The 25,140-nt window shown below is 43.5% G+C and overlaps 1 protein-coding gene across 1 annotated transcript in view; it reads right to left on the bottom strand.

The window, feature by feature from the left end:
• The window catches only part of celsr2 (cadherin, EGF LAG seven-pass G-type receptor 2), an 89,029-nt gene that overhangs the window by 47,054 nt on the left and 16,835 nt on the right, over nt 1-25,140 (bottom strand). The window contains exon 2 of the mRNA XM_023954719.2: nt 7,565-8,260. Within this exon, the coding sequence (XP_023810487.1) occupies nt 7,565-8,260 (696 nt within the window). The remainder of the gene's footprint in view (nt 1-7,564; nt 8,261-25,140) is intronic.

Raw genomic sequence — 25,140 nt, 5'->3', positions numbered from 1 at the left:
TAAATTTTTACCCAAATTACTGTGAATTTCATACTTGAAGACCAGAAATGTTTGATAATAGATTTTCTGACAGGAGCCTGCAGGCCGGTGGAAATTTGAATTCGGGCTGCATTTGGCCCATGAGCCGGACTTTGGACATGCATTCCTTAATAGTACCTGAACTCACTGGTAAGTTTGCCACATCGGCTGTTTACGGTGACATAGAAATGACGCCAGCACCCAATTATGTTTGCTTCCTTCAAACTTAAACACAAAGGTTTTAGAACGTTTTTTGTTTTGAAATATTTTGGTTCAAAACAGGCATAAGTTACTGAGCCCGTGTCCTGACATTAAGATATAAAAATATATCTTGTTCCCACAGATTATTATCTCGTTCGCACAAAATACTATTACGTTCCCACAAGATACTATTGCGTTCCCGCAAGATACTACTGCGTTCCCACAAAATACTATTCCGTTCCCTCGAAATGATTAACTCCTGCGAACGCAATAATTATGTCGTTCGAACGCAATAATTAATCCGTTCAAACGCAATAATTATTCACGTCATAAGTCATTCACGCGGATATGCTCTCTGTCCGCCGGCAAAAGCCGCTTTCAGCGGTAACTTCCGTGTCTCTGTGACCCACATTCGTTCAAAAAAGGAACATGAAAAACAAAAATGATCACTTTATTACTGTCTCAATGAATATAAGAAAAATATCAAAAGATTTATGATAACTAGGCTGCTTTGTCATACGATAGCTCCTGCTAGGCTACTACTAGCTCCGCCGCAGAGCTCTTTGATGTATGCCGGCATTTGGGCAACTGGCTCCATCCAAAATACGATGGATGCTTTTGTGCTTTTTGAAATAAATAAATCTGTTCTGTAAACATCCTCCGTGTCTTCAATGCAATGTAATGAGACACACACACAGACAGAAATGTGAAGGTATCTGCTGTAAATCTATAACGTAAATTAATAACAGGATATGATCGGCTAGTCAGTTAGCATGTAGCCTTATAGCCTTCGAATGTAAAGCGACTGACTGCTAAAGTTAATAAAAGACAAGTCCTGAAAATTATTATTCCTATTCGACCCTAAACTACAATATCAGCTGTCTGACAACAGACCAGCCAGTTGCCCAAATGCCGGCATACATCAAAGAGCTCTGCGGCGGAGCTAGTAGTAGCCTAGCAGGAGCTATCGTATGACAAAGCAGCCTAGTTATCATAAATCTTTTGATATTTTTCTTATATTCATTGAGACAGTAATAAAGTGATCATTTTTGTTTTTCATGTTCCTTTTTTGAACGAATATGGGTCACAGAGACACGGAAGTTACCACTGAAAGCGGCTTAGTTTTGCCGGCGTACAGAGAGCATATCCGCGTGTATGACTTATGACGTGAATAATTACTGCGTTCGAACGGATTAATTATTTCGTTCGAACGACATAATTATTGCGTTCTCACGAGTTAATCATTTCGAGGGAACGGAATAGTATTTTGAGGGAACGAGATAATAATCTGTAGGAACAAGATATTAATCTGTGGGAACAAGATATATTTTTATATTTTAATGTCAGGACACGGGCTCAGTAATAAGTGAAGCTTGGATGAGGAAGATCCTCCTCAGTTTGGGATAAGCTGGGTTCTACAGGCCACTCATCAATTAAGCCTTCACCCTAAACCAAAAGCTAAATTCCCCGCTTTTTTCCCTCAGCCAATCACAATCAAGTCTGTTTTTAAGTTCACTGACTTTCATTTTTCTACATTCCAAATGGTTTTGCCGGCCCTCCTCCACCCCGTTCTCCACCTGGACTGGTACCATGTTGAGGACTGACCTCAACCAACATCAGCGTCTCTGCTCTGGGGTTTTTCCATGGATGGTCTGAGCTTATCCCACCAGTCATCTGCTCAAAGCCTGTGGAGTATTTCATCAACATTTATGTATCAAAAATAAAACTTTATTTGCATTCCTAAGATTTCTTCATATTGAACTACAGTTAAGACACAAATGTGACTCCCCTTGGAATAAATCCTTGAAAATATTATAGTTAAGTGGAGTTTCAGCTGATTTTTTAGACATTTTTCGTATCGTTTTGACTTTGTCCTTGTTTTGTTTTTAGATGTATACATTTTTATCTTGTCTCTACATGTTTGAACATCGTGATATATCAGTAAAAACATTTGGGGATTTTCGCAGCAAAAAAAAAAATTTACTGCTTGGAATTGAGTTTTTGTTTGCATATTTTCAGGTTCATTGTGGAATTATTGCATAATATAATCAAAAATAGGTTTTAATTATCAAGCTTTTTGCCAAAAAGATTGATATCAAGTGTGCCACAAAAAACAGTATTACTGACAAATTGATTGAGCAGATTGTTTAGTAGAGGAAAACGCTCTTTAAGGCCCTGAACCACAAAGAGTTCAAGCTAAAGGATCTTTATTTCTTTCTGTCCTCATCAATAATATTTGATATTTTTCCCTAAAATTCAGACATCTCCTGCCCCAAAAAGCCAACCTATTCTCTGTTGCATATCCTGTCAATCTGTGAAATCAGCTGTCACATTCTGGGCTGTAAAATAAAGTCTGCCTGCTTTGTTATGAATTCAGCAGCTCGCCGCAGGCAAATAAAGAAAAAGTAGTGCTTGTGTTTCCTGAGGCGGTTGAGGTGGTCTCACACTCTCTGCCAGCAAAACGAGAAAACCAGTGACTCTGAGATATGATTCACCGTGGGAAAGCACATTTAGCAGAGCAGCTCTATTGATCCTGCTCATTGATCCGTCATGAACGCCTCCAGGTGGTCAGTGGCCCCGCCCTCCACCACAGCTCCTCCTCACAGCGGCCAGGTGAGCAACCGAGACTGAGACAAGCTCACACTCACGGCTCCAGATAAAGACTTAATCAATAATTCAGATGCGCCTCCTCTGCTCCTCGACGGGTGCATCCCTGTAAATAAACGCTGCTCACTAGGCTCGTGCCTCATTAAGCAGCAGATTGCACAAACACGGTAAAGATCCAACAGAGACGCAGATCTTTATGCTTTCTACTGTCATTTCCATAGGTACATCTGACATGAAAGTAAAACATCAAACTGCTTCACTTAACTGATAAAAGCAGGATTAGACATGGATAAGGAAAGACGATGACGGCGGGTGGATTTCTTGATCTAAACGCCGGTATTTACACTTTATTGTATTTGTATTTCTCAGCAAAAATGAGCAGTTCCTCATGAACTAATCTCTTTAATCTTTAAATTCAGACAAACAGAACACAACAAGCAGGATGCTTTCAATAATTGATCAGATCTAAAGATCTGCACAAGCAGCCACTCATGAGGAGAAGCTGGAACAATTGCAACAATAAGTTTAAGCTAGAATCTGTGCAGCCCCCATGAGAGCATCCTGCTCCTTCATCAGAGCTCTTTACGCTGCTGGAGTCACTCTGTGCAGCCTCAGGATTAGACGTCTCCCTGCAGACAAACAGCAGGAGCAGAGAAACGTTCAATTCAGCTGAAACCCCAACAAACTCCTGGCTGAGAGGTCAGCGTGACATTGATCAAGAAATCTGCAATCAAGCCTTTTCTGGACACCAACATTATTTCAATGTTTTCACAAAGGGATGCAGGAAAAAAGGATTTTGCAGCAATTGTTTCACACGGGAAACGCTTCAGAGCTGTGCGTCGTTTGTCCACCATGAAATCATTGAAAGAAATGATCACAATGAATTCACGGCGAGGTGTGCAGCTGTTGTGCAGTTGGCTGCTGCTCTGATTTTACAACAGCATGCACTTATTCTCAGCGGCAAATCACAGAGGCTCTCAGTGTTTGCCACATTTGAGAACAGGAGAGTGAGCATTCACTATTTCTGTTCCAAAGCGGTCATGCACATTATGATTCCAACAAATGCACACTTAACTCAAAAATGTGTGTTTTTTTTTTCTGAGAGGAGGAGGTGAGCAGATGAGTGGGAGCTCCTATCACAAGCATCAGCACGTCAAGTCACCTTCAAACAGAGACTTTCAAAGGAGCGCCCTCCGTCTCCCTCATTTCCCTTCCAGCGACCATCTGACAACGCTGAAGATCCCCCCGCCATGAACGAACAAGCACTGCACACGCAGACTCACAGACATTCCCAAATAAAACGCCTGAACCTTTGGGGTGAAAACTTTGGTGCTCAACCCAAAGCCTGAACGCAGATAAGCGTCCAGGTCTCAAACCTCCCCCACTGATGCAAAGGATTCCTGCAAACAGCGGATGAAAAAATACCCACAGCACCCACTTCCCATGAAAAGCACCTGCAGTCCAGCTCCAACACCCACATACATGCATCAATATGCAAGTGCCACTCAACCTGCACTCGGCGTCCACACACACAGAGGCCGACACTGCTGAAGGCTTTATGAGCAGCTGCTCAAACAGAGGGAAAAAACGCCGTTTGATGAGGGAGAATGGAAAGGACGTGAGTGCAGAGAGAACAAAGAGAAGGTTAAACTCTGACTGAAATCCAGACTTCTGCAGGGAAACACCACCAACTATGCAGAATTCTTCCGTTAGGAAGCCTCAGAATGAACAGCTGACACAGGAGTAAAAAACACACCTTTAAGTTTTTGATCAAAAAGAGAGTTTCTGCAAAGAAAATGTCGTTGGGTGATAAAAGATGATTCAATACTTTTCAGCATTGAAAACTAAACAGAGGGATCTCTGCAAATACATGGAATGAGCAAGGTTTTTTTCCTTTTCTTTGTTAATCCTGATGGTGCAGCTCTTCCTACATGACAATGACAGGATTAGGCTCACATTGAGGGAGCTTTAAGGAGCGTCCTTTAAAGGACATCCTTTTAAAACCACTTAAGTCAACAGTGGCTGGTGTGTGACCACCTCTAGAGGCCTTGCTTGCAGAGAAGAAGGAAAATACTGTTGTTGAGGCAAAAACAAGGATGCAGCAGATGCAAAACAACATGTCTGTGTGAAAGCAGCTTCGGAGTCTGGACATCTTTAAAAAAGGTTTAAAGAGAGGAGTTCTTAGCTAAAAAACTCTGTAGCTAATCAATGATTAATCCATGATGATTATAGCATTAGTAATTATTATTATACCACCTTATTTGTTTACATTTACTTTGTTTTTATATTATTGTATTTTCTTTTTATGATTACAATGCTGCTATGGTAACACACAAATTTCCCATGTCTGGGATCAATAAAGTATTTCTGATTCTGATGATGATTGTGCCAAAGCCTAACAAAAGAGCAGAGAATCATCTCCACAATTACAAAGGTTGTCTTGTGATAAAATTACGAGTTTACAGGTTTTTATAAACCAAAATATAATAAAATAAAATAAAATAAAATAAAATACAAATCAGTGTTGTAGCCAAACATAGATCCTTACTATGTCATTCACCACTAGAAAAACATTTGGCTTTAATGAAAGATGTCGGCAGACCTACTATCTATTTTTAATGTAATGCTAAAGTTAGCATCACCTTTAATCCAATGCTAGAGCTGGCATTGCTTTTAATGTAATGCTAAATTTATCATCGCCTTTAATGTCATGCTAAGGTTAGCATCACCTCTTGTCTAATGCTAAAGTTATGATCACCTTTAATCTAATGCTAAAGATAGCACTATCGTTGATCTAATGCTAAAGTTACTAGCATTAGATTATGCTGTATTTTGCATTTTTCCTCTTCTTAACTCTTCATTCTTAACCAATTAATTATGAGTGACTTTTAAAAATGTTTTTCTTTTTTACCAAAATAGTAAAAAATGTGATTTTTGGGTGATTGAAATAATTATTTGTTAATCTCCCCCACTGGAAATGATTTGGTTTAATGGTTTATGTTAGCATTGCCTTAAACCTAATGTTACCAAGAGCTTGCATCACCTTAAATTTCATGCAAGCTTTTATTGCCTTTTGGCAATCTATTTTAAACGTATGTTACCATTAGCTTAAACCAAATGCTAACTAATATTAGCATCACTTCATGTTCTCTCGCTGGTCATGTATAACACAACTGCCTCATTTTTAGGATATCCAATCCTACACATAACTTTATTTATTGCATGTTTTCTCATTCATTAAGAATAAATTTTGCATATGAAAGTCCAAAGTAAGGATTTGACCCATTTAGCCTCTCAAAAAAAAAAGAATGTTACTACTCTAAAATTCAAACCGTATAAATTAGCATAGTTTTGTTCTCTTTCCCCTTATTTTTCTTAATTTGTTCCTCTTTCCTTCCTGTACAAATCCAAAGAAGGAATGCTCTTTAACCCTTTGAAGATGTGAATAATTTTTAGAGTTATGAATAAATAGCACATCCTGCAACCCCTTTGCAAATTTAGCTGCCAACAGGAATACATTAATTTGCGCTTAATCCTAAAAATTGAACGTATTCTCCTCTGCTTGAACAAATTCTATATATTGTTTTTCTTTTCTTTCAGTCATAGCTCTCTCATCTGTGATTCGTAGTTTCATTGTCCTTATTCCACCCAGCAAAATGATTCTGGATGTGTTAGAGCTTTGATTCTCCTTTGTTGTTTTTGTCATGCTCTCTGGTCTGAAACGTGGATGTCAGATTCTCATCAGCTGGTGTTTTTGTTGCTCTTGCTGTGGAAACTCTGCTAAAGTTGAGCTGAGCAAAGGCGTTTCAACAAGTTACGACCCTTTAGATGCACAGAAGCATGTTCATAAGCATAGAACTGCATCTTGTCTGATTGTTGTAAAGTAACTGCACCTGAACAATAGAAACTGTCAGATGGTTAATGGTTTTAGAAACTCAGACAGATGCATTGATGGGTTACAGGGTCACACTTCTGCTAAAGTTGTCTGTAACAAGGCGAAATCAAATCAATGGCTTTTCACTCAGCCTTTGCCTGCAGGGCCGCTCATTAGCGCAGAGGACAGTCTGTGTCAATAAAGAGCCCTGTTCCATAAAGAGTTGAGGAGGATGGTCAACATGGCAGACAACGTTTGCATGAGATGTTTGTCCAGGAGAAGAAAACGACATTCCACAGGAATCTACCAAGGGTCTCCAGCATGAGAGCTAATCAGGCTTATTTCAACAATGTGGATTTTCTTTTTCTGTTTCCTCAGCATGTTTTTTAAATGAAAGTTTCATAAAGAGATTGGTGACTGAAGTTAGGTGTCAAGCCTAATACTTTCCTAAATACACACATTTTTAACCTAACTGGAAAAATTTGAGCAAGCTATCTTCTTAGACTGTCTTCTCCCCAATCATCTTCATTTGCGATAATCTAGAGGGAAAAAGTTTCAGACAAATTAGCTAAATATGCTTGATTTCCTGCTAAAATAGAGCATGAGTATGTTTGCAAAAAGGCACATCAGAGCAACAGCTCATGTTAAAGGTTTTGGAGGTAAATGCAGGGAAGCAGATTGAGATGTTTGGACACATTCAGAGGAGGAACAATGATGATGTTGGCAAAAGGATGCTGCAGTTGGAGCCCAGAGGAAGACCAAAGAGGAGGTTCACGGATGCAGTCAAAGAATATGAGGACGGTTTGTGTGAGTGAGGAAGATGCAGAGCAGAGGGTTGGATGGAGGTAGATGATTGGCGCCTACCTGTATAGTCCTCAAAGCACTCGCAGGTGAAGCCTCCCTCCTTGCTGCGACACACACCGTGAGCTCCACACGGTTTGGAGTAGCAGAGATCGATCTCAGTCTCACAGTAGTCTCCAGTGAAGCCTCTAGGACACCGGCATCTCAGCCCCGCGATGGGGTGGATGGGTCTGAAGAGGATGGTGTCGGACGAGACAAATGGAGCCAGGCTGTCAAACTTCAGTACAGACACACACTTCATGTAGTTCTCGCACGGCTCGCGGAGGCAGATGTTGTCATCAAAAGGGAGAACTTCCTGGGAGGAGATCTGAGCCAGAAGGCTCCGGTTCAAATACAGCCTTTCCTGGAGCTCCTCCGAACCGAAAAACTCCCCCGTCTCCACGCCTCTCAACAGCCCGCCGCCTCCAAAGCCAGCAGGGCGATGATGGGCCTCCCCAAACACCGGCACGGCCACCGACAGGGTGACGTTGAGAATGGGAACACTAACATCTGTATCATCTTGGATGTTGAAGATAACAACATCCTCAGGAGCAGCAGACAGGACCTGAGCCACGCCGTCCAGGAACTGAGCGAGCAGCAGGGACAGGAAGTGCTCCTGAGAGGTGTTGGCCAGGCGTAGCGTGATGCTGTTGGACAGCATCTCATCTGTGATGATGATGACTTGGAGGAGGCACTGAGCCGACACGGAATGAACACCATCTGAAAAAGATGAGAAGCAACGAAGTTCAGGACTGCAAACGGAGCAGTGTGGTGTCTGAGACCACCTGACATCACCACTTAACATCCTTTCTAAAATACGTTTTTCTCAAATTCACCACAGTTTCAGGTGCCACTTTTTGAGAGTGAAGCTTGAGTTTTGGTTCTGTCAAGACTCTTTCAGGCGGGAACGTGTGCCGTGGACTTTGGCCCAAGTTTCTAAGACCATCAGTAAAGGAGAGCTGGTTTGAGACCATTGACTGTTTATGAGAACTGGACTAAGTGACTCCTCGCCCTTCCAAACAAGAAGTACCCGATGGCTCCAATAAGCCTAAATCCCATAGACTTCTACTGAGAAATACATATCTATTACTCATTCTATTTGTCAGAACAATCATTCTTGCTCTGATATCTTTTAAAAAAAAGTCTTGCTAATCCTATTTTATCCCCATATTTTCTCTTTATTCCAAGCTATTGAAGCTACAAGCTGACCAATCAGATGCCTTAATTAAAACATGGTCTCACGTCGAACGTTAAAAAATGTTTGCCAGATTCTCTTAAGCCCGCTTTCAAGTGGTAGTGGTTAGGACTTCAAACAAGCTATTCCTGAAAAAAATAAATAAATAAAAAATAAAATTGTAGTTATCAGTTCTGAAGCTGTGAGAAAGAAATGAAGTCATTCAGAAACAGTCAGAAACCTGGGTGTTGTTTTCCACTCTGAGCTAACTTTTATCCCTCGTATAAAACAGTCGGTTAAAACTGGATTTTATTACCTTAGAAATCTGGCTAGGGTCCGCCCACTACTCTCTCTTACTAATATGCAGATGCTAATGCATTCTTTTCTCATCAGTAAAATTGATTGCTGTAACGCCCTGCTTGATGGTCTTCCAAAAACTAACATTAAGAACCGTCAACTTCTCCAAATTTCTGCTGCACGAGTTCTCACCAAGACCAGGAGGCGGGCTCACTTCACCCCCAATGCATCAGGATTGAATTTAAGCTCCTTTTAACAATTTTAAATGCCTTAACGGCCTTGCGCCATCAGATATTTTAGTCAAATATAAACCCTTCTTGGACCCTGAGATCCTCTGGCACTGGTCTACAAACCATTCCAGCTGTAAAACCAAAACCTACAGAGAGGCATCTTTTCAGCACTATGGCCCTCATTTGTGGAACAGTCTGCCTGAGGACCTGAGAGCCGCAGAGAGCATAGTTGCTTTTTAACCTGGCTTTTACCGAATTATCCCTACTTTTAAAATTGTATTTATTTATCTATTTTTTCTTGTTTTATGAATTAACACTAGATTACTAATGATTTATTTTAATATTCCTTATTTCAATTATTTATTGTTTATTTGTTAATTACTCGTATCAGTATGTTTACTTTTTAATTCTCATATTCATTTTTATTTACTTTGGACCCTCTCCCTCTGGGTCGGCTGCTGGTTAGCCGCTGGAGCTCTAGATGGGGACCTGCATCCCACATGTGGTGAGACTGACCCCAGCCTGAAGTGAGGCTGGTCCCCGCCTGAAGTGAGGCTGGTCCCCGCCTGAAGTGAGGCTGGTCCCCGCCTGAAGTGAGGCTGGTCCCCGCCTGAAGTGAGGCTGGTCCCCGCCTGTGGTGGGGCTGACCCCCGCCTGTGGTGAAGCTGGTCCCCGCCTGTGGTGAGACTGGTCCCTGTCTGTGGTGGTCTGGGGAAAGGGCCCTATTTTAATTTTCGTGCTTGTTTTTATGTTATTTTTAATATCATTTTAATGTAAAGCTCTTTGTGTTACGTTCTTATAAGAAAAGGGCTGAATAAATAAGTTTGCTTTGATTTCTGAATGGAGATAGCAGTTGCCATAGAAACGATGACTCGTACCAACTCGGACCAATCACTTCTTCCTGAGGATTTTTGGTTCAAACATGGCAACAAGGTTGGCGGAAAAATGGCGACTTAGTTGTCTTCATTAGATTGGAGTAAACCATTTTCTATATAACGTTACACTCACCTGGTCCAATTATCGAATACAGTAAATGTTTGTGACTCAAACCTGTGTTGTCAGACTAAAAAGACCAGAGAAAAACACCACTGCCAGAAGATTCCCAATTCCATTGGCGTTAGGCAAAAACTCTGCCAGACAGTAAAAAAACTTCACATCTGATCATTACTGGAGATTTTCAAACATTCAATAATATCTAGAGAAAAATGAGCAGTAATAGCATTTCTACAAACACAAGGCATATCGAAACTAATGACATGTAAGGGCCAGAACAGCAAAATCAGCTAATCAGTACACTTTTGGATTTCTAACGGTTGTTCATGGTTTCACATCTGTGCAGCCTCCAACCTTTTTGATGGGCAGTCACAGTGTTTTGCTGCTCTTACATTACAAATAAGATCCTTTGTTTTGGTGTTGAGATAACTCTCCCAAACAGACAATTGCAGGAGCTTGGTCGTGAAAACAGGCGGTCACCCTGATTAAATCCTGAAAACACAACATGCTGCAGTTCCCCATTTTCCCCATTTTAGAGACTCACTCTGATGAAAATGGTGTTTTTAACATGTTCTTTAGCATTTTTCTGATGATGGAGGAAATATATACAGTAAATTTAGCTAAAAATAGCATTTCTAAGTGTCTCCCTATTCAAACAGATGAAAGAGTGTCGTTTGAAAAGGAGCTTCCTGCTTCCTGCTCCGAGCTCGTAGCGACAGAAGGGAAGGGGGGGGGGGGGTTACTACAAACCAACAGATCCTCCCACAACTCAGAGACAAATTTCTAATGAAGTCCTGCTGCTCTGCAGAAACTAGGCCCTGGAGAGACACAGGTGGTTTAGTTTTGGCTGAGAACGGCGTCATCATAATTAAAAGACCACTGGGAACGCTTTAGAAAGAGACATCTGTCCTTCAGGGACTAAGAAAGTTGTGGATATCTTCTATATGTGGAAGGTCTTGGGATCATGTTGGGAAGCAAACAGGCTGTCCACTGACTCACGCCAACTTTGTGTTTTAAAACCCACTTCAGAGGAGATTCAGCTCCAAACTGATCTGTGCGGCAGCAGGACTGTGGGCGGGAGCACCTCGACCACGCTCACTCTGCAAAGTGGACCATCTATAGGATGTCAGTGTGGATTTGAAAGGTAATTAAAAAAAATAACCTTAGTAGATGTTCCCTTTAGCATTTATGCAAACAAAACCTTTGAGTTTACAGAGTCTATAGATTTTTGTCACACTGCAGGAATTGTTGCTGCCGAACAAATGTCCATGCAAAAGGATGATTGACAGGTGACCCGTCACATGTAAACAGACTAATGACACCTGACATGCTGCTGAATGTCATCCTAAATCCTCTTCTGTTCTTTTGGCTCCAGTTCTTTATTTTCTACAGCTAGAACAGATAACAGAGAGCCAAGAAAGAACAATCTCATGCATCCTTTCACTTCTCTCCAAATTTCTAATCAGCCATTTCACGCCTGTTGTTGCACTTCATCTTTTATTTTGTCGGACCGGAAGCAGGAGGGGGGGCGTCATTATGCGTGTCACGTCTGGTGTCTCCGCTCAGCAAATCCCCGGCTTCTATGCGGGGGTGGGTCCAGCTTCTAAAACTCAGACTCAAGACATTGGCCGACCACTGTACAGTGGGATGCAGGGGCAGAGCTACCCCCACCCCCAGCAAAAAGACCCCCCACCACTTGCCCCCAATTTTTGAGGCAATTATCAGTATCATCATTGATTAAGATAATATTTTAAATATTATAAGATTTTCAATGTTGAGCCGTGCTGTTTCCTTGGGCAAGAAAAAATCCTTATTTTTGGAAAACTCATAAATATCAATTCATCAATTTAAAATAAAAGTTTATTATGCATAGTTTTGATCCTTTTATTTGTGATGCCACCCTTCAAAAGCCCTCTGACCCCCTTCCACCCCCCCTTATAAAATGTTGTAGCTCCTCCCCTGGTGAAATCAGTGCATTGACTTACATGTACAACCTTTATTTGCCCAATTTCAAACTGAAAGTTCAACTTTGTTCTCCTTAGTCTGTGTTTACATGTTTTTCCGGATGTTTTAAACCAATTCATCTCGTTGCCGAACGACAGAAGAATTTGCAATGACTGTGAGATGCAAACCGAGTAATGGCTAACAAGCTCTAAACCACAGAGATCTGTCCAACCTTGAACTTGATCAGCTGACGTTCTGCTCAGAGATGAGGACATGCAGAGAGTCTCAGCTTCCTGTTGAGTTATCCTGTTCTGGAATGACTGAAATCGTTTGACGGAGCAGCAGCTCATCGGATTCTCTGATTCTGAGTGATGGATGGGAAAAGAATTCAAAGAGATCTACCTTCCTTCTGTCCAGTCTGATAAGCTGAGGTCTTCAAACCCCCACCCCCCCACCCCGAACTGATCACCGCCATGCTTTGTTTGGGGCTTCTGGGCGCTCGCCAGCCAGCGATAGGAAAATTCACACAAACTGTTTCCAAAGTTACCAACTCGCTGTTCTGGCAGCGGGCGAGTTTAAGCTCGCAGAGCCAAGGGGGGGGGCAAAAAAGGCGGGGGTCGCAGAGGAAGCGAGGAGAAGCGTGTTCGACACGGCTTTAATCCCCCAGCCTTCAGTCGAGCCGTTCCAGCGCAGTAATGATACGGGGGCCTTCACAGAGGAAGTGAGGGGGGGGGGGGTCCTCTAATTCACACATTACTGTAAACACATGTACACAACAAACACCTGTGTACACACGGACACACACCCATATAGGGGCATGGGGGGGCAGAGTGGGAACACAAAGAGAGTTCAGCCTCACAGAAATCACCTGCAAGTTTGATCCACACTGCTCGTCATGGGTGGGAACTTGTGCACGCCACGGCGTGATCGAGAACTGGAGGGGGAGTGAAGAGGGGTACGGATGGGGGGGGGGGGGGGGGGGTTATTACTTCTTCCATTAGCAGAACTCCCTAAATAATCTGCTGTGAATGGAAAATCTAAAGCTGCTGAGGATGCTCTTCTCAACCAGGAGTCTGAAATATGAACCATAACATGCAGGGACAAACCTGCGACCTTCTGATCGGAGGTCGACCGCTCTACCTCTGCACCACAGACGCCTCACAAAGAGTAACTCCTAAAAATTGAAACTGACAAGACAGACATGTGGAAGCTGTAGATCTCACCTTCACACATGCTGAGTCTGTCTGTCTGTCTGTCTGTTTCACTGTCTGCCTGTCTGCCTGTCTGCCTGCCTGTCTGTCTGTTTCACTGTCTGTCTGTTTCATTGTCTGTCTGTCTGCCTGCCTGTCTGCCTGTCTGTCTGTCTGCCTGCCTGTCTGCCTGCCTGCCTGTCTGCCTGTCTGTCTGTCTGTCTGTCTGTCTGCCTGTCTGTCTGTCTGTTTCACTGTCTGTCTGTCTGTCTGCCTGCCTGTCTGTCTGTTTCACTGTCTGTCTGTTTCATTGTCTGTCTGTCTGCCTGCCTGTCTGCCTGCCTGTCTGCCTGTCTGTCTGTCTGTCTGCCTGTCTGTCTGTTTCACTGTCTGCCTGTCTGTCTGTCTGTCTGCCTGTCTGTCTGTTTCACTGTCTGCCTGTCTGTCTGCCTGCCTGTCTGTCTGTCTGTCTGTCTGCCTGTCTGTCTGTCTGTTTCACTGTCTGCCTGCCTGTCTGCCTGTCTGTCTGTCTGTCTGTCTGTCTGCCTGTCTGTCTGTTTCACTGTCTGTCTGTCTGTCTGCCTGCCTGTCTGTCTGTTTCACTGTCTGTCTGTTTCATTGTCTGTCTGTCTGCCTGCCTGTCTGCCTGCCTGTCTGCCTGTCTGTCTGTCTGTCTGTCTGCCTGTCTGTCTGTTTCACTGTCTGCCTGTCTGTCTGTCTGTCTGCCTGTCTGTCTGTTTCACTGTCTGCCTGTCTGTCTGCCTGTCTGTCTGTCTGTCTGTCTGTCTGCCTGTCTGTCTGTTTCACTGTCTGTCTGTCTGTCTGCCTGTCTGTCTGTCTGTCTGTCTGTCTGCCTGTCTGTCTGTCTGCCTGCCTGCCTGCTTCTTCTTGGTTCTCTTCATGTTTCCCTGTCAGTCACACCACATTTAGGTTGTAAATCATCCACACCTGTCTTGATTTTTGTGAATTATCTTCAGTGTGTTTAAAGTCTCACTCTGATCATCTTTTGATCTTTTTTCAAAGTGTTCTCAGACGTCTTTTGATTACGATTGCACTGTTTTAGCCCAAATGAAAAAACCTGTGGCCTTTTTCTAGGACAGAGTGGCAGGAGTTCAGATTCAGGAGCCAGATTCCAGTTCAGACGTACGTGGATCTATTCATGTACACCAGGATGCATCAGAATGGAGCGGAGCAGGGAGACTGTGGCTAGCTCAGCCTGTTTTCTAAATCAAAAATACAATCTTTTTCAATCCGCATTTGTTTTGTCTGCTCCTGATTTCACAACGATCAGAAATGCAATTTAAAGTATAATTCTCTTTAGAAATCCCCTCCATCATCAGAAAAACACCAAGAACATGTTCAAAACACCAGGAACACCATTTTCTCCAAGAGTCAGTCTTCTGTTCTGCTTTGTCACCGTTTTGTTTCTCCATGGGTTTTTGTCCCGCTTAAGCTTATGTTTTATGTTTACGTTCCTGCCATCCGCCCTGGTCTCCTGCATATGAGCTCCTACAGCACCAGATCATGACAGTAACTGACATTTGGTCCCAAAGGCTGCAGAGGAAAACCACATGTTGACACCGGAGACACATTTTACTATGCATTTGTTGATTTGAAGTAGGGCATAGCAAATAAATGGATTCAAACAGGAGCTCAGACCTAAATAAATGTCCCACAATGATACAAGAGTAATGCAGAGATGTTTTCCTTAACTAAAGAGGAAAAGGGGTTTCAAGCTGTCAAACACGGAGGTGGGACTATCATGGTTCTGAAGGGTCCAAATCCACATTTAAAAACCAAAGCTGTCAAAGGAGAAAGAAAAACACGGAGACACGACCAATCCTGCTGGTTTGCAGACAACTACAGTAAAAAACTACACAAGCCTGCGACAGACTGGTGACCTGTCCGGGACGTCCCCCGCCTTCGCCCGCGATTGGCAGGGATAGGCTCCAGCAGCCCCGTGAATGAACTACACAAACACACAGGGGCCTTTAGTTTAGAGTTAGAAATGCTAAGATAATAAAAGTGAGCTAAGATAATATGTAATAACAAGTCAAAGTTTACAAACATGAAATATTTCCTTTGGTTGATGAAATTGTTTACTTTAACTTCATGTACATTAAATTTTCAATCAGACTCTGTCAAGTCGTTCTTGCACTTGTTGGTGGCCAAAAAGATGATGCAAAACAATCTGATTAAAAGATGATCTTACAGTTTTAATGTAAGATATTTAGCTGATTGAGGTTTGTGGCTGTTGACAGAGCATTAACAGATGAAGGTAAACATGAATTCAGCTTCTCTGCACTAAGCCCAAAGGGAAGTGTTTTTATCTAAATGGACATATGTGGAGGTAAACACTTGTTTTTACAAACCATTTATAAACTTTTTTACAATTTTTTACCTCCAACACTATTTTTTGCTTTATTAATGTAATACTTACCAGACCATAAAACATATTTAATGTTTTTAAATATAAATGTAAGATTTCTGCTTCTTTGTACCCAGAAACAAGCGTTCTTGGAAAAGCAACGCTGTCAGCAAACTGGGCCTTTTAAAGGTTAGCCCGTGCATAAGGGCAGACATCGCCTCAATTAAATCCTTTGCCAATTCACATTCCTGGACGGGGTTTTGGGCCGAGCCGCAGAGGTGGATGGACTGCTGGGAAACTGAGCGCGAGGAGAATCTCCTCTCAATAGGAGCAGGCTGGCCTTCAAAGAGGTAAGTGTCCTGCGCTCAAGGAGCGGGGAGTACGCGCTTCCTCCCCAAGCCAGAAAGGGGAGAAAAAAAGGAGATGCTTCTTTGGTAATGACACAAGGTGCCAGCTCTGAAGTGTGACGATGCTTTCAGTTCACTGCTCGGCCCCTTTAGGTGCCAAGAATGCTCTCAGCTCGAAGGAGGCGCCAGGGAAAAGATTAGGAACAGAGTGAAGGAGCGGGACTGCCAGAGCGGAGTTTGATCTCCCAGATCCTTCGTTTGTGCGAACGAGCAGAGAGGACAGCAGACCAGAGCAGGTTTATTCATCACATCGCTGATGGACGTGAAGAAAACGGTCAGAGTAGGATGGAAGAATGAGCATCATCAAGAAGAAACGGTGCATTCCCACAGAGGAAATCCTCTAACAGGGCTGCTCCTTCCTGGTCCTGGAGATCTACCACCCTGCATGCTTTCCAGCTCTCCCTGCACTGCTTGCTGCCGATCACCTGGACCAGGTGGGTTCCTTCAATCAGAATGTGGAGGCTTCTGATCAGCAGCGAGCAGCAGAGCTTGGAGATCTGGAAGAATGAGCAGCCCTGCTCCAAACGATGAAAAGAGAATCCCCAAAAGCTCGTCCTGCTCCGACAGGCAGGCCTTCATTTGAGCTCAGAAAAATGCAAGCATCACATATTTCCCCGGCCTTATATGAAAAGCAAACAAACTCTAAATCTGCTGTTTCTTAGCCAGCACACTGAAGAACAAACTGCTGCAGAGCTCAGCGTCTGCATCCAAACTTCCAGCTGAAAATGTCAACAAAGTCCCGGTGGACAGAAACCAGAACGGCTGTGAGCAAAGCTCTGAAGACAGACAGACAGACAGACAGTTAGAGGTGTCCCTCCACCGGAGCTGCCCTCAGTGATCAGTTACTCCTGTCTCCTCCTCCTCTTCTCCTCTGCAGGAGGTCAGACAGGTGAGGGAGGAACACAGGTGAAGCTCTCACAAATGCTGGCTGCGCAGACACATTGTCTGAGTGTGTGCAGGTGCTGCAAATGCCGCTTAATTACAGCTTACAGCTGAACTAATGGCAGGTTTAGGCATCGCTCGCTAACTCCAACCTGGAAACGGCGCTCAGTGCAGCAAGAGAGTCATCAAGGGATGTTTAACAGAAAACAGAAACCTTTGACAGAGATTCATGATTGCAAACCCCTTTTGTTTTCTTGACTTTAATGTAAAGTACAGATGCTGCAAAATGAGTCAAAGATTCTTTCTAATTTCAAAAAACTTTTTTGAAATAAGCTAAAAATCAGCCAGCAGGGTGGGAAAATAGTTTTACCAAGAATTTTTCTTTTAAGAGGAAGATTCTAGTCACGTTTTCTGAAACTAAGATTATTTTTCTGTTGAAAAACTAAGATTATTTTTCTTGCAAGTCAGAAAATGAGAAAATTTTCCCAAAACAAGTTTTTTTTGGACTTGAAGACTCAGTTTTTACTGTAAAAACCTGCAGAAGTAAAGTAAAGTCAGCTCATCTGGGAAGAGGTCTGCATCCTTCATGGAGCTGGACGGCAGTTTTGCTACGTATGAAGCGTCTGATTCCGCTTCATGAAGCCGATTTGGTCGAATCAAAGTCAGTAACTTGAGTCAAGTGAGGAAAAATCAGCAGATCAATGTAGTTGAGACTCAGCGAGAGAAAGAAAAAGCCATTTCTACGATTAAGCCCTTCTGATGAGCTGTTTGTTTATCACTGGGGGCTACAATTATTCCCACACATCCTGAGATTAGATGGCCACACGCACAAAAACGCACACACAAACAAACACACCTTGTGTTTCCTGTAAGCTTTCCAGGAGCAGAAGCTCAGAATCTGTTCAGGATTGAAGCTCACAGTTCAGTTTGTGGCAGAGCTCTGATGAAAATGCTGCTAGTGTGGGTGGCAGGGTGGTGTAGTGGTTAGCTCTCTTGGTGGTTCAAACCCAGCGGGACCTTCCTGTGTGCAGGTTGCATGTTCTCTTTGTGCATGTGTTGGTTTTCTCCAGCCAACCCACAGTAGGTTTTTTCTGGTATCTCTAAATTGCCCCTAGGTGGGCATGTGTGGCCCTGTGACAGACCAGTGACCTGTTCAGGGGGTACCTCCTCTTCACCCAACAGTGGCTGGGATAGGCTCCAGCAACCCAGCGACCCTGAATGAGATTAAGAAATCCTGAAAATGGATGGGTTAAATTTGACTCATGCCAGCCTGGAAAACGTGTCCAGATTGTTGTGAAGTTACTTGTGAAAGCTTCCCTTCACACATGTGACCAACTGGAGGTTTGCAAGGACTGTAGGGACAGAACTGAGCACAGTGAAGGTTTGTGCTGGCGCGTAGACGCAGAAACTCAATGCTGTAGTTAGTTCAGGCAAAGCAGGTGGTATTTTCTCTGAACATTTGAAACGGATCCAGAACCAGAATCCTCTGTGACTTTCAACAAAAGCTGAAAGTCTCCAACATTTAGGATGATTCAGAAATGATGTTTTTAGACTCTAATTAGCCACTGATTTTCACAATAAAAGTCCATTTGAACCTCTAGAGCAAACGTGTGACGTTCCTCATTCACCAGCCGCCTCAGGAAATTATTTTCTTATTCAGCAGTTTAGGTTCTCTCAAAGTGGAGCAGGAACCCTCTGCAGACTCGGATCCGGTCCCAGCAGCTCTTCCTGACTGAGCCTGGGGGGAAACGCAGTAACAACACTGAGATGCACATAAACAGCGCTCTCCGACGTTCAACGCTGCCTTTCCTCCATGAACTGCCTCTGAGGCAGCAGATGTGTGTCATGATGGGGAGGGGGGCATGTGGATAACGAGGGCGAGCAAAGAGCGTGCCTTCGCCGCTGAGCATCGTCACACAGCCGTGCGTGCACCGGCTGCTCGCCGCGTCAAAGAGGCCGGAGCGGAGACATCGGCGTGGAGAGAGTGGATTTCCACTTCACAGCCCCAACAGCTTCAGAAGGGGGCGAATCTGCTGACGTACACGCTTTGGATGAGTTTATGGTTTGGAAAAAACTGTTTCTGACTATTATACTCTTCAGAAAACTGCAGAGGCCATTCAGACATCAAAAACTCTTTTATTTCATTCTTCACCACTTTGTGCTGGTTTCTGCTGCCTTAATGCTATTATCACGTCAGCACAGTATGTTCCGCACTATAAACTGCACTTATAAGCTTTAATTTATTGATTTTTTTCTCCAAAATCCACAGTGCGTCTTATAATCCAGAGTATTTTATATCCCTTGTGCTGTCTTGTGGGGTCCAGATGACCCCACTCCCAATGTTGTTGGGAAAAACCGTGAGTACATGCGCTTGGATCCGGAGTGAGCATCAGTGTGTGTTTCTGTTGCACATGCCTCCTCCAGGGGCATTTCACCTGCTGCTCATTCCCACAATCAGCACCTCCACACCTGCCGGCCATCAAGGACACTGTTTATTCCTGAGGAGGATCTCCAGCCGGCTCCAGATTATTCTTCACCTTGTGGTAACAGTCTTTGGCTTCCAACATTTAGTTGTATCAAAGATCTACTAAAAATCTTCCAGAAAGCCCCCTCTCTTTGCCAGTCTACCTGTCTGGACATAATAAATCAGTTCACGTCTAACAGTTGGTGTCCACACTTGGATTGAGTCCTCCACCACCTCCTCCTATCACTGTATACCGTCACATGCCCTGTACTGTACGTGGCATAATAGTTTGGTGCGTCTTATATATGGCATAAGTGTGGAACTGGAGCGCTGTCTGATTCGCCCTACAGGAACTCAGAGCAGCACGTGAGGTGAAGGTTTACCTTCCATCTGCAGCGTTTTTTCCTCGTTAACACCTTCACATTTTTTTCTTTCTTTTAGTTATTGATTCATTGATTCATTTTACTTTTGTTGCAGTTGTTGCTGTTTTTACAATTTGTACAATTAAAAAAAAAAAAAAAATGACAACTGCATCGAGCAAGGAATCGAGCAGTTGCAGTTGACCACATATTTTTTGTATATATTTTATTTTTATTATTGTTATTATTATTAGTAGTAGTATTTAATATTTATTTATTATGAATCTCATTTTTGATAATAATTTCAATAATAATTGTAATTATAATTTTTGATAATTTAATATTCTTAATAATTTAATATGAATTTCATTTTTTATGTCCTTTTTTAATGTTATATCGATTATTTCTGAATGTCGTTTTTTGCTGACACAGATATATGAAATTTCCCCATTGTGGGATTAATAAAGTCATCTTCTATCATCTATCTATCATCCTCCTTCCACACATTTCAAATGTAATTAAACATTACTGCTAGAGGGAGCTCCTCACTGAGGACAGAATCTGCTGACTGCCTGAAGCAGCTCAGACAAAACACACACAGACGACAACTCTGGCTGGTGCTGATTCTGCAGAAATATAAGCAACAGCAACTGAAAATGTAGACGAGATGATTTATTTCGGTCTCTGACTGAACCAAACAGTGGGAGCACGCTGCTGCACAGTCTCAGAGCCAAACCGTTTCTGAAGGAGCTGCTGACACCACATGTTTACCTGACCTGAGCTGGTGTCCACATCTAGCAGATAGTTCTGCTGTATCTCAGCTGTGTTTGACTGCTGTACTTTGAACAAAAGGCAAGCCATGAGCTCCCTCTAATTGCAGAAAAGGTAAAACAGGAGATGACCGTCAAGCAGCAGCTGTGAGAAGAGCCGCTTCTGGAAAATGTCCGTCTGACAGTTTCTCTGTGGGGATTCAGAAACAGTGTCCGCTCTTGGAAACGTTTGTGCGAATCCCAACTGCAGCTTTGGCTCCGCCTCAGTGTTTGGAGGCGGTCCCAGTTCTCTGAAAAGCAGGACTTCAGAGGAGCAGGGTGCATGAAGGAGGAGGGGTCCCATCGTTGAGCTTATACCTAGCTCTGGACGGGTGCCGGATGGTCAAAGTTATACAAGCTGTGCTAACACCATCATTAGGGTGTCAAAGTGTTGATTGCAATTAATTAATAACAGAAAATTTGTCAATTTTATTTTTTATGGAGTTAGTGTCATTTTTAATCTACACCTATTATTGATGATGAAATGTGCATTATCATAAACTATTGAACGACGCTCCTGTGGAGTCATTTCATTTATAACAACGGACACCTCCAAGCGCCCTATCCTGCTCATGCCACAGTCACGGTAAACTATTAGCATTTGATTCTTTTTTTTCTTTTTTCTTTTTTAAACCGTTTTTCACAAAAGCTGCACATTTAAAACGTAGTGTGAGGCGTTGTCATGGTAACAGCTACAGAGCCCGCACCGGCGGAGGAAAGTGGTACATTCTAGACATCGTGATACGTTAAACGAAGCATCATTTCAGAGGAAAAATTCAGCTCTTCCCGGTGCTTTTGTCCAGTCATAAAGTCCACAGTCTAAAAAGTTCAGTTCCTCCTCGTGTCGCATCGTCTTAGATTCTCGTCTCTCTTTCTGTTCTGCTGCATTCCAGTCTTCAAAGTGATCAAATTCACCAAACAGCTTAACGGAAACTATAAAATCATTTTGTTCATGTACAAAGACAATTCTAGGTGATTCACATAAAACATTACACAAACAGTCAAACAAAATAGTAAAGGTGTGATCATTAAAATAAGATTTAAAGAAAGTTAAAAAGAACTGAATTTAAATCAAGCTTAGAAAAACAAACTAATGGAAGGTTACATCTGTGACCTGGATTGAAGTAAACCGAGTGTTTCAGCTGATCTGAGGCCTTCTAGAAGTCTGTTCCAGATCTGTGGAGCATAGAAGCTGAATACAGCTTTTGTGAGGTGAATATTGGTGCTAAACAATTCAAAGTTTTCTAAGCCAGCAGGTCTATCTTCTGTTCCTATGATGTGTTAAAGAAGACCTGATGTTTTGTTTTTTAAATTTTTCTTTCTTCTTAATTGTATGAGATTGAAAAAAGAACCCTTCTGTGGTGTAAAAGTAAAGGTTGGATGTCTGTTATGATGAAAAACTTCCGAGACCACTTTTTTAGTTGTATTGTGATCTTTCACTGCACCACAATGTCATGAATTTAAATGAAAATCCCTCAGATTGAGGACTTTCACAGAAATTCTTTAGATAATGTTGCTGGAGCCTATAACAAGTACCTCCACGTAAAAGCAAGGCTCTCCAGACCATCACAGGGCCCCACAGACACCAACAGCCCCACAGACACTCACATTAAAACCAGGGCGGGGGGGGGGGGGGGGGGGGGCAACTTTTAAAATCACCAATTAACCTGTGAAGTGTGTTCTTAGACTGTGGGCGGAAAGCCGCAAAGGCACAACTCCACACAAAAAGAAGCCAGCTGGGATTTGAACCAGAGCCTTCTCACTGTGTGCTGAGAGCGCTAACCACTACACCACCCTGCAGCTCATCACCACCGTCTTTATTCATGAAGTTCTAGCCGTTTCTCCCAGTGAAGGAGCTTCACAGGCTGAGAGGAACACTCCAAAAAAAGGTTTCCAGAGCAGTTAACCACCGGGGTGGAGGCGGGGCAGGGGGGGTGTTAACACGGACCATCAGGAATAAAACCTAAATGCCCCTGATGTGAAGCGGCGGGGCAAACCGCATGCCTGTCCGTCAGTTCAGGACCTCTTTCCCTCACACAGAAACTCATTTGACGTGTTCGCTGAAACTGGCTGGTGGGTGGAGACACTCAGGAACCGACCTATAGGGACAAAGACTGAATCCCCTCCTCCTCCCACTAATGACGGGGATTAACTCGGACACCGTTTGGGGTGTTTGAGCCAGCAGCCCCCCCTGCCCCTCCATATTTCAACTATTAGATCAAGCTTATGGGAGGCCTCCTTCGTTAAAGTCCATCTGTGGCGTAAAACGCAGAGTCTGGGTTTGTGCTGCAGATGCAGAAGATGCTCGTCTGAACGGAGCAGCCGAGAGGTGAAGGGGGTGGGGAGGGGGGTTCTCCCTCCAAATCTCCCCCATTCCTCACCAGCAACGGCTGACACCCTTCTTCTTCTCCCCACCCACCCCCACGCTGTGTGTAACGGCCTCCGCCGGGTATCTGCCCGCCGCCAGCAGGTCACGCCACCTCAGAGTTCACATCATGACACGCTCAAGGACAAAAGCATCCAAACTAATACTTGTACTGTAGTGTTGATGTGTTAAAAGCTTCCCAGTGGTCATTAATGACGTTTTTAGCCTAAATTAAAAAAAAAAATTGTTGCTTTCTAGGATAGTTTCTGCAGAGCAGCAATCAGAATTTCAGGTGTGGGCGGGACTGTCGGTCATGAGATCGTCACTACTTCCCATCATCCACTTGTTTACACCCTCTCCCACTGGCCCCTCACAACGCCAAGCTAACATTAGCGTAGCAAAAAATTTGGCGAGCAATTTGGCAGTTAGTCTGCCGTGCAGTTTGGATCCAGAATCCAGGTCAGACGAGAAAAACAGAGTCTGTTTGTCTGCATCAGAATGGAGCAGAGCAGGAAGCTCGTGGCACGCCAGTTTGTACGTCACACTTACTAGCTTCTCCCAGCAGCATCTTTTCATCTGCTCCTGATTCACAAAGATTTGAACCAAAATATTCTCAGAAATGTAGTTTTAACCTTCATTTTCTTTCAATATGTCCTCCATCCATTTTCGTCTTTGGGTTTCAGAGTTTCTTTCACCAGAAACCGGTTCTCTGAATCTTCTGTTTCTGGAAATGTTTCTGCCTTTTCTTCTCCTACAAGTTCAACCGTTCTGAGGCGTTCAGCTGCTATTCCTGAAACCAAATTATTATTAGCAGCTTCCAGTTAATCATTGGCTCCTGTTTGTTAATGTTTTCCCGTGTTGTTGCCTCACATTCCTGTCTTGTCAGGGCATTTCAGCTTCTCAAAGTGTTTCTTCACCTGCTTTTGTGTTTGTAACTCACATTCCTGCTCTCAGTGTTAAACATTAACGTGCAGCGAAGGCTTTTATGTTCTGCATGCTCTGAGCTCAAAGCGAGTATCCGAAACCCTCACTGAAGCATCATTACCATGAAGTCAGAACGAGGACATGAAGCTCCATCTCTTTGCCTCCTCCTCCAGACTGGGGAGTCTATTGTTGGAAAAGGAAACAGTCCCTGAACAGCAAAAGCTTGTGTTCAACAGAAAAGCAACCCTGGGAGGAGGGAACAGACAGCTTGTTCTCACTCCTACTCATCAGATGTCCCCGTTTGTGAATCTGAGCAGGAGGAAGAATCCTCAGACAAGCTTCAGCGCTCGCTGGTTCCTCTTTGTCCCGCTAATGTGCGGTTTGGTCAAAAATTGTAGGGTTGACGTTGTGAGGATCAGATGGGCTTAAAAAGAGAGGAGGGAAAAGATCACCTGCAGGTAAACACGAGAACAACCGTTTTTGTGGAATCTGTGGTAAATCTGCCTCTGCGGCTCAATGTCAGGCTGAGGACTTCCACCCAGAGCAACCCCCCCTCATTTATCTGTGCTGCAGGACAGCTGACAGAGCCAGACGGAGGCCATTCGTCCTTATTAGCACACCTCCACTGCCGTGCAGACAATGCTGCTCTGCTCCTGCTGGACATCCCATGGATGCTCCCCAGCTGATACCACAGAGGTTTCCATCTCAAAGGAAAACCCCTTTCAGCATCATTAGCATGCAGACCCTCTACTGACATTCATGATCATCACAATGGTATTTGCATCCTTACAGACACACTGAGGAAGAATGTGCTTTTGCTGTTTTTAGGATGGAAAAATCCCGTTAGCAAAGGCTTGTAGGTGGGATGTAGAAGCAACTAGAGCAAACCACGAGCTTCCTGCTCTGCTCCATTCTGATGCAGGAAACAGATCCATGAACCTCTTTGTTTTCCTCTTCTGAGCTGGAGTCTGGATCCAAACTGGAGGGCTGGACAGCTACGGTGTAGGTACTGTAACCATTCGGCCTGCAATAACCGTTCGGGGTCCTTTCGACTGAGGACAACGTCACACTATGACAGTGCTTCTCAATTATTTTTGCAAGGCCCCCCCTAGGAAAAAGAAAATGTTTGGCGTCCTCCCCTCCCCCACCACCACCACTCACCGCGGTGACTATAAATAAGATCAGCATCCATAA

Source organism: Oryzias latipes, chromosome 5, assembly GCF_053564925.1.
Source record: "Oryzias latipes strain Hd-rR chromosome 5, Olatipes_Hd-rR_3.1".
Classification (NCBI taxonomy): Eukaryota; Metazoa; Chordata; class Actinopteri; order Beloniformes; family Adrianichthyidae; genus Oryzias; species Oryzias latipes.
Note: the sequence above shows the minus strand (reverse complement) of the source record. Positions and strands in the feature narration are given on the sequence as shown.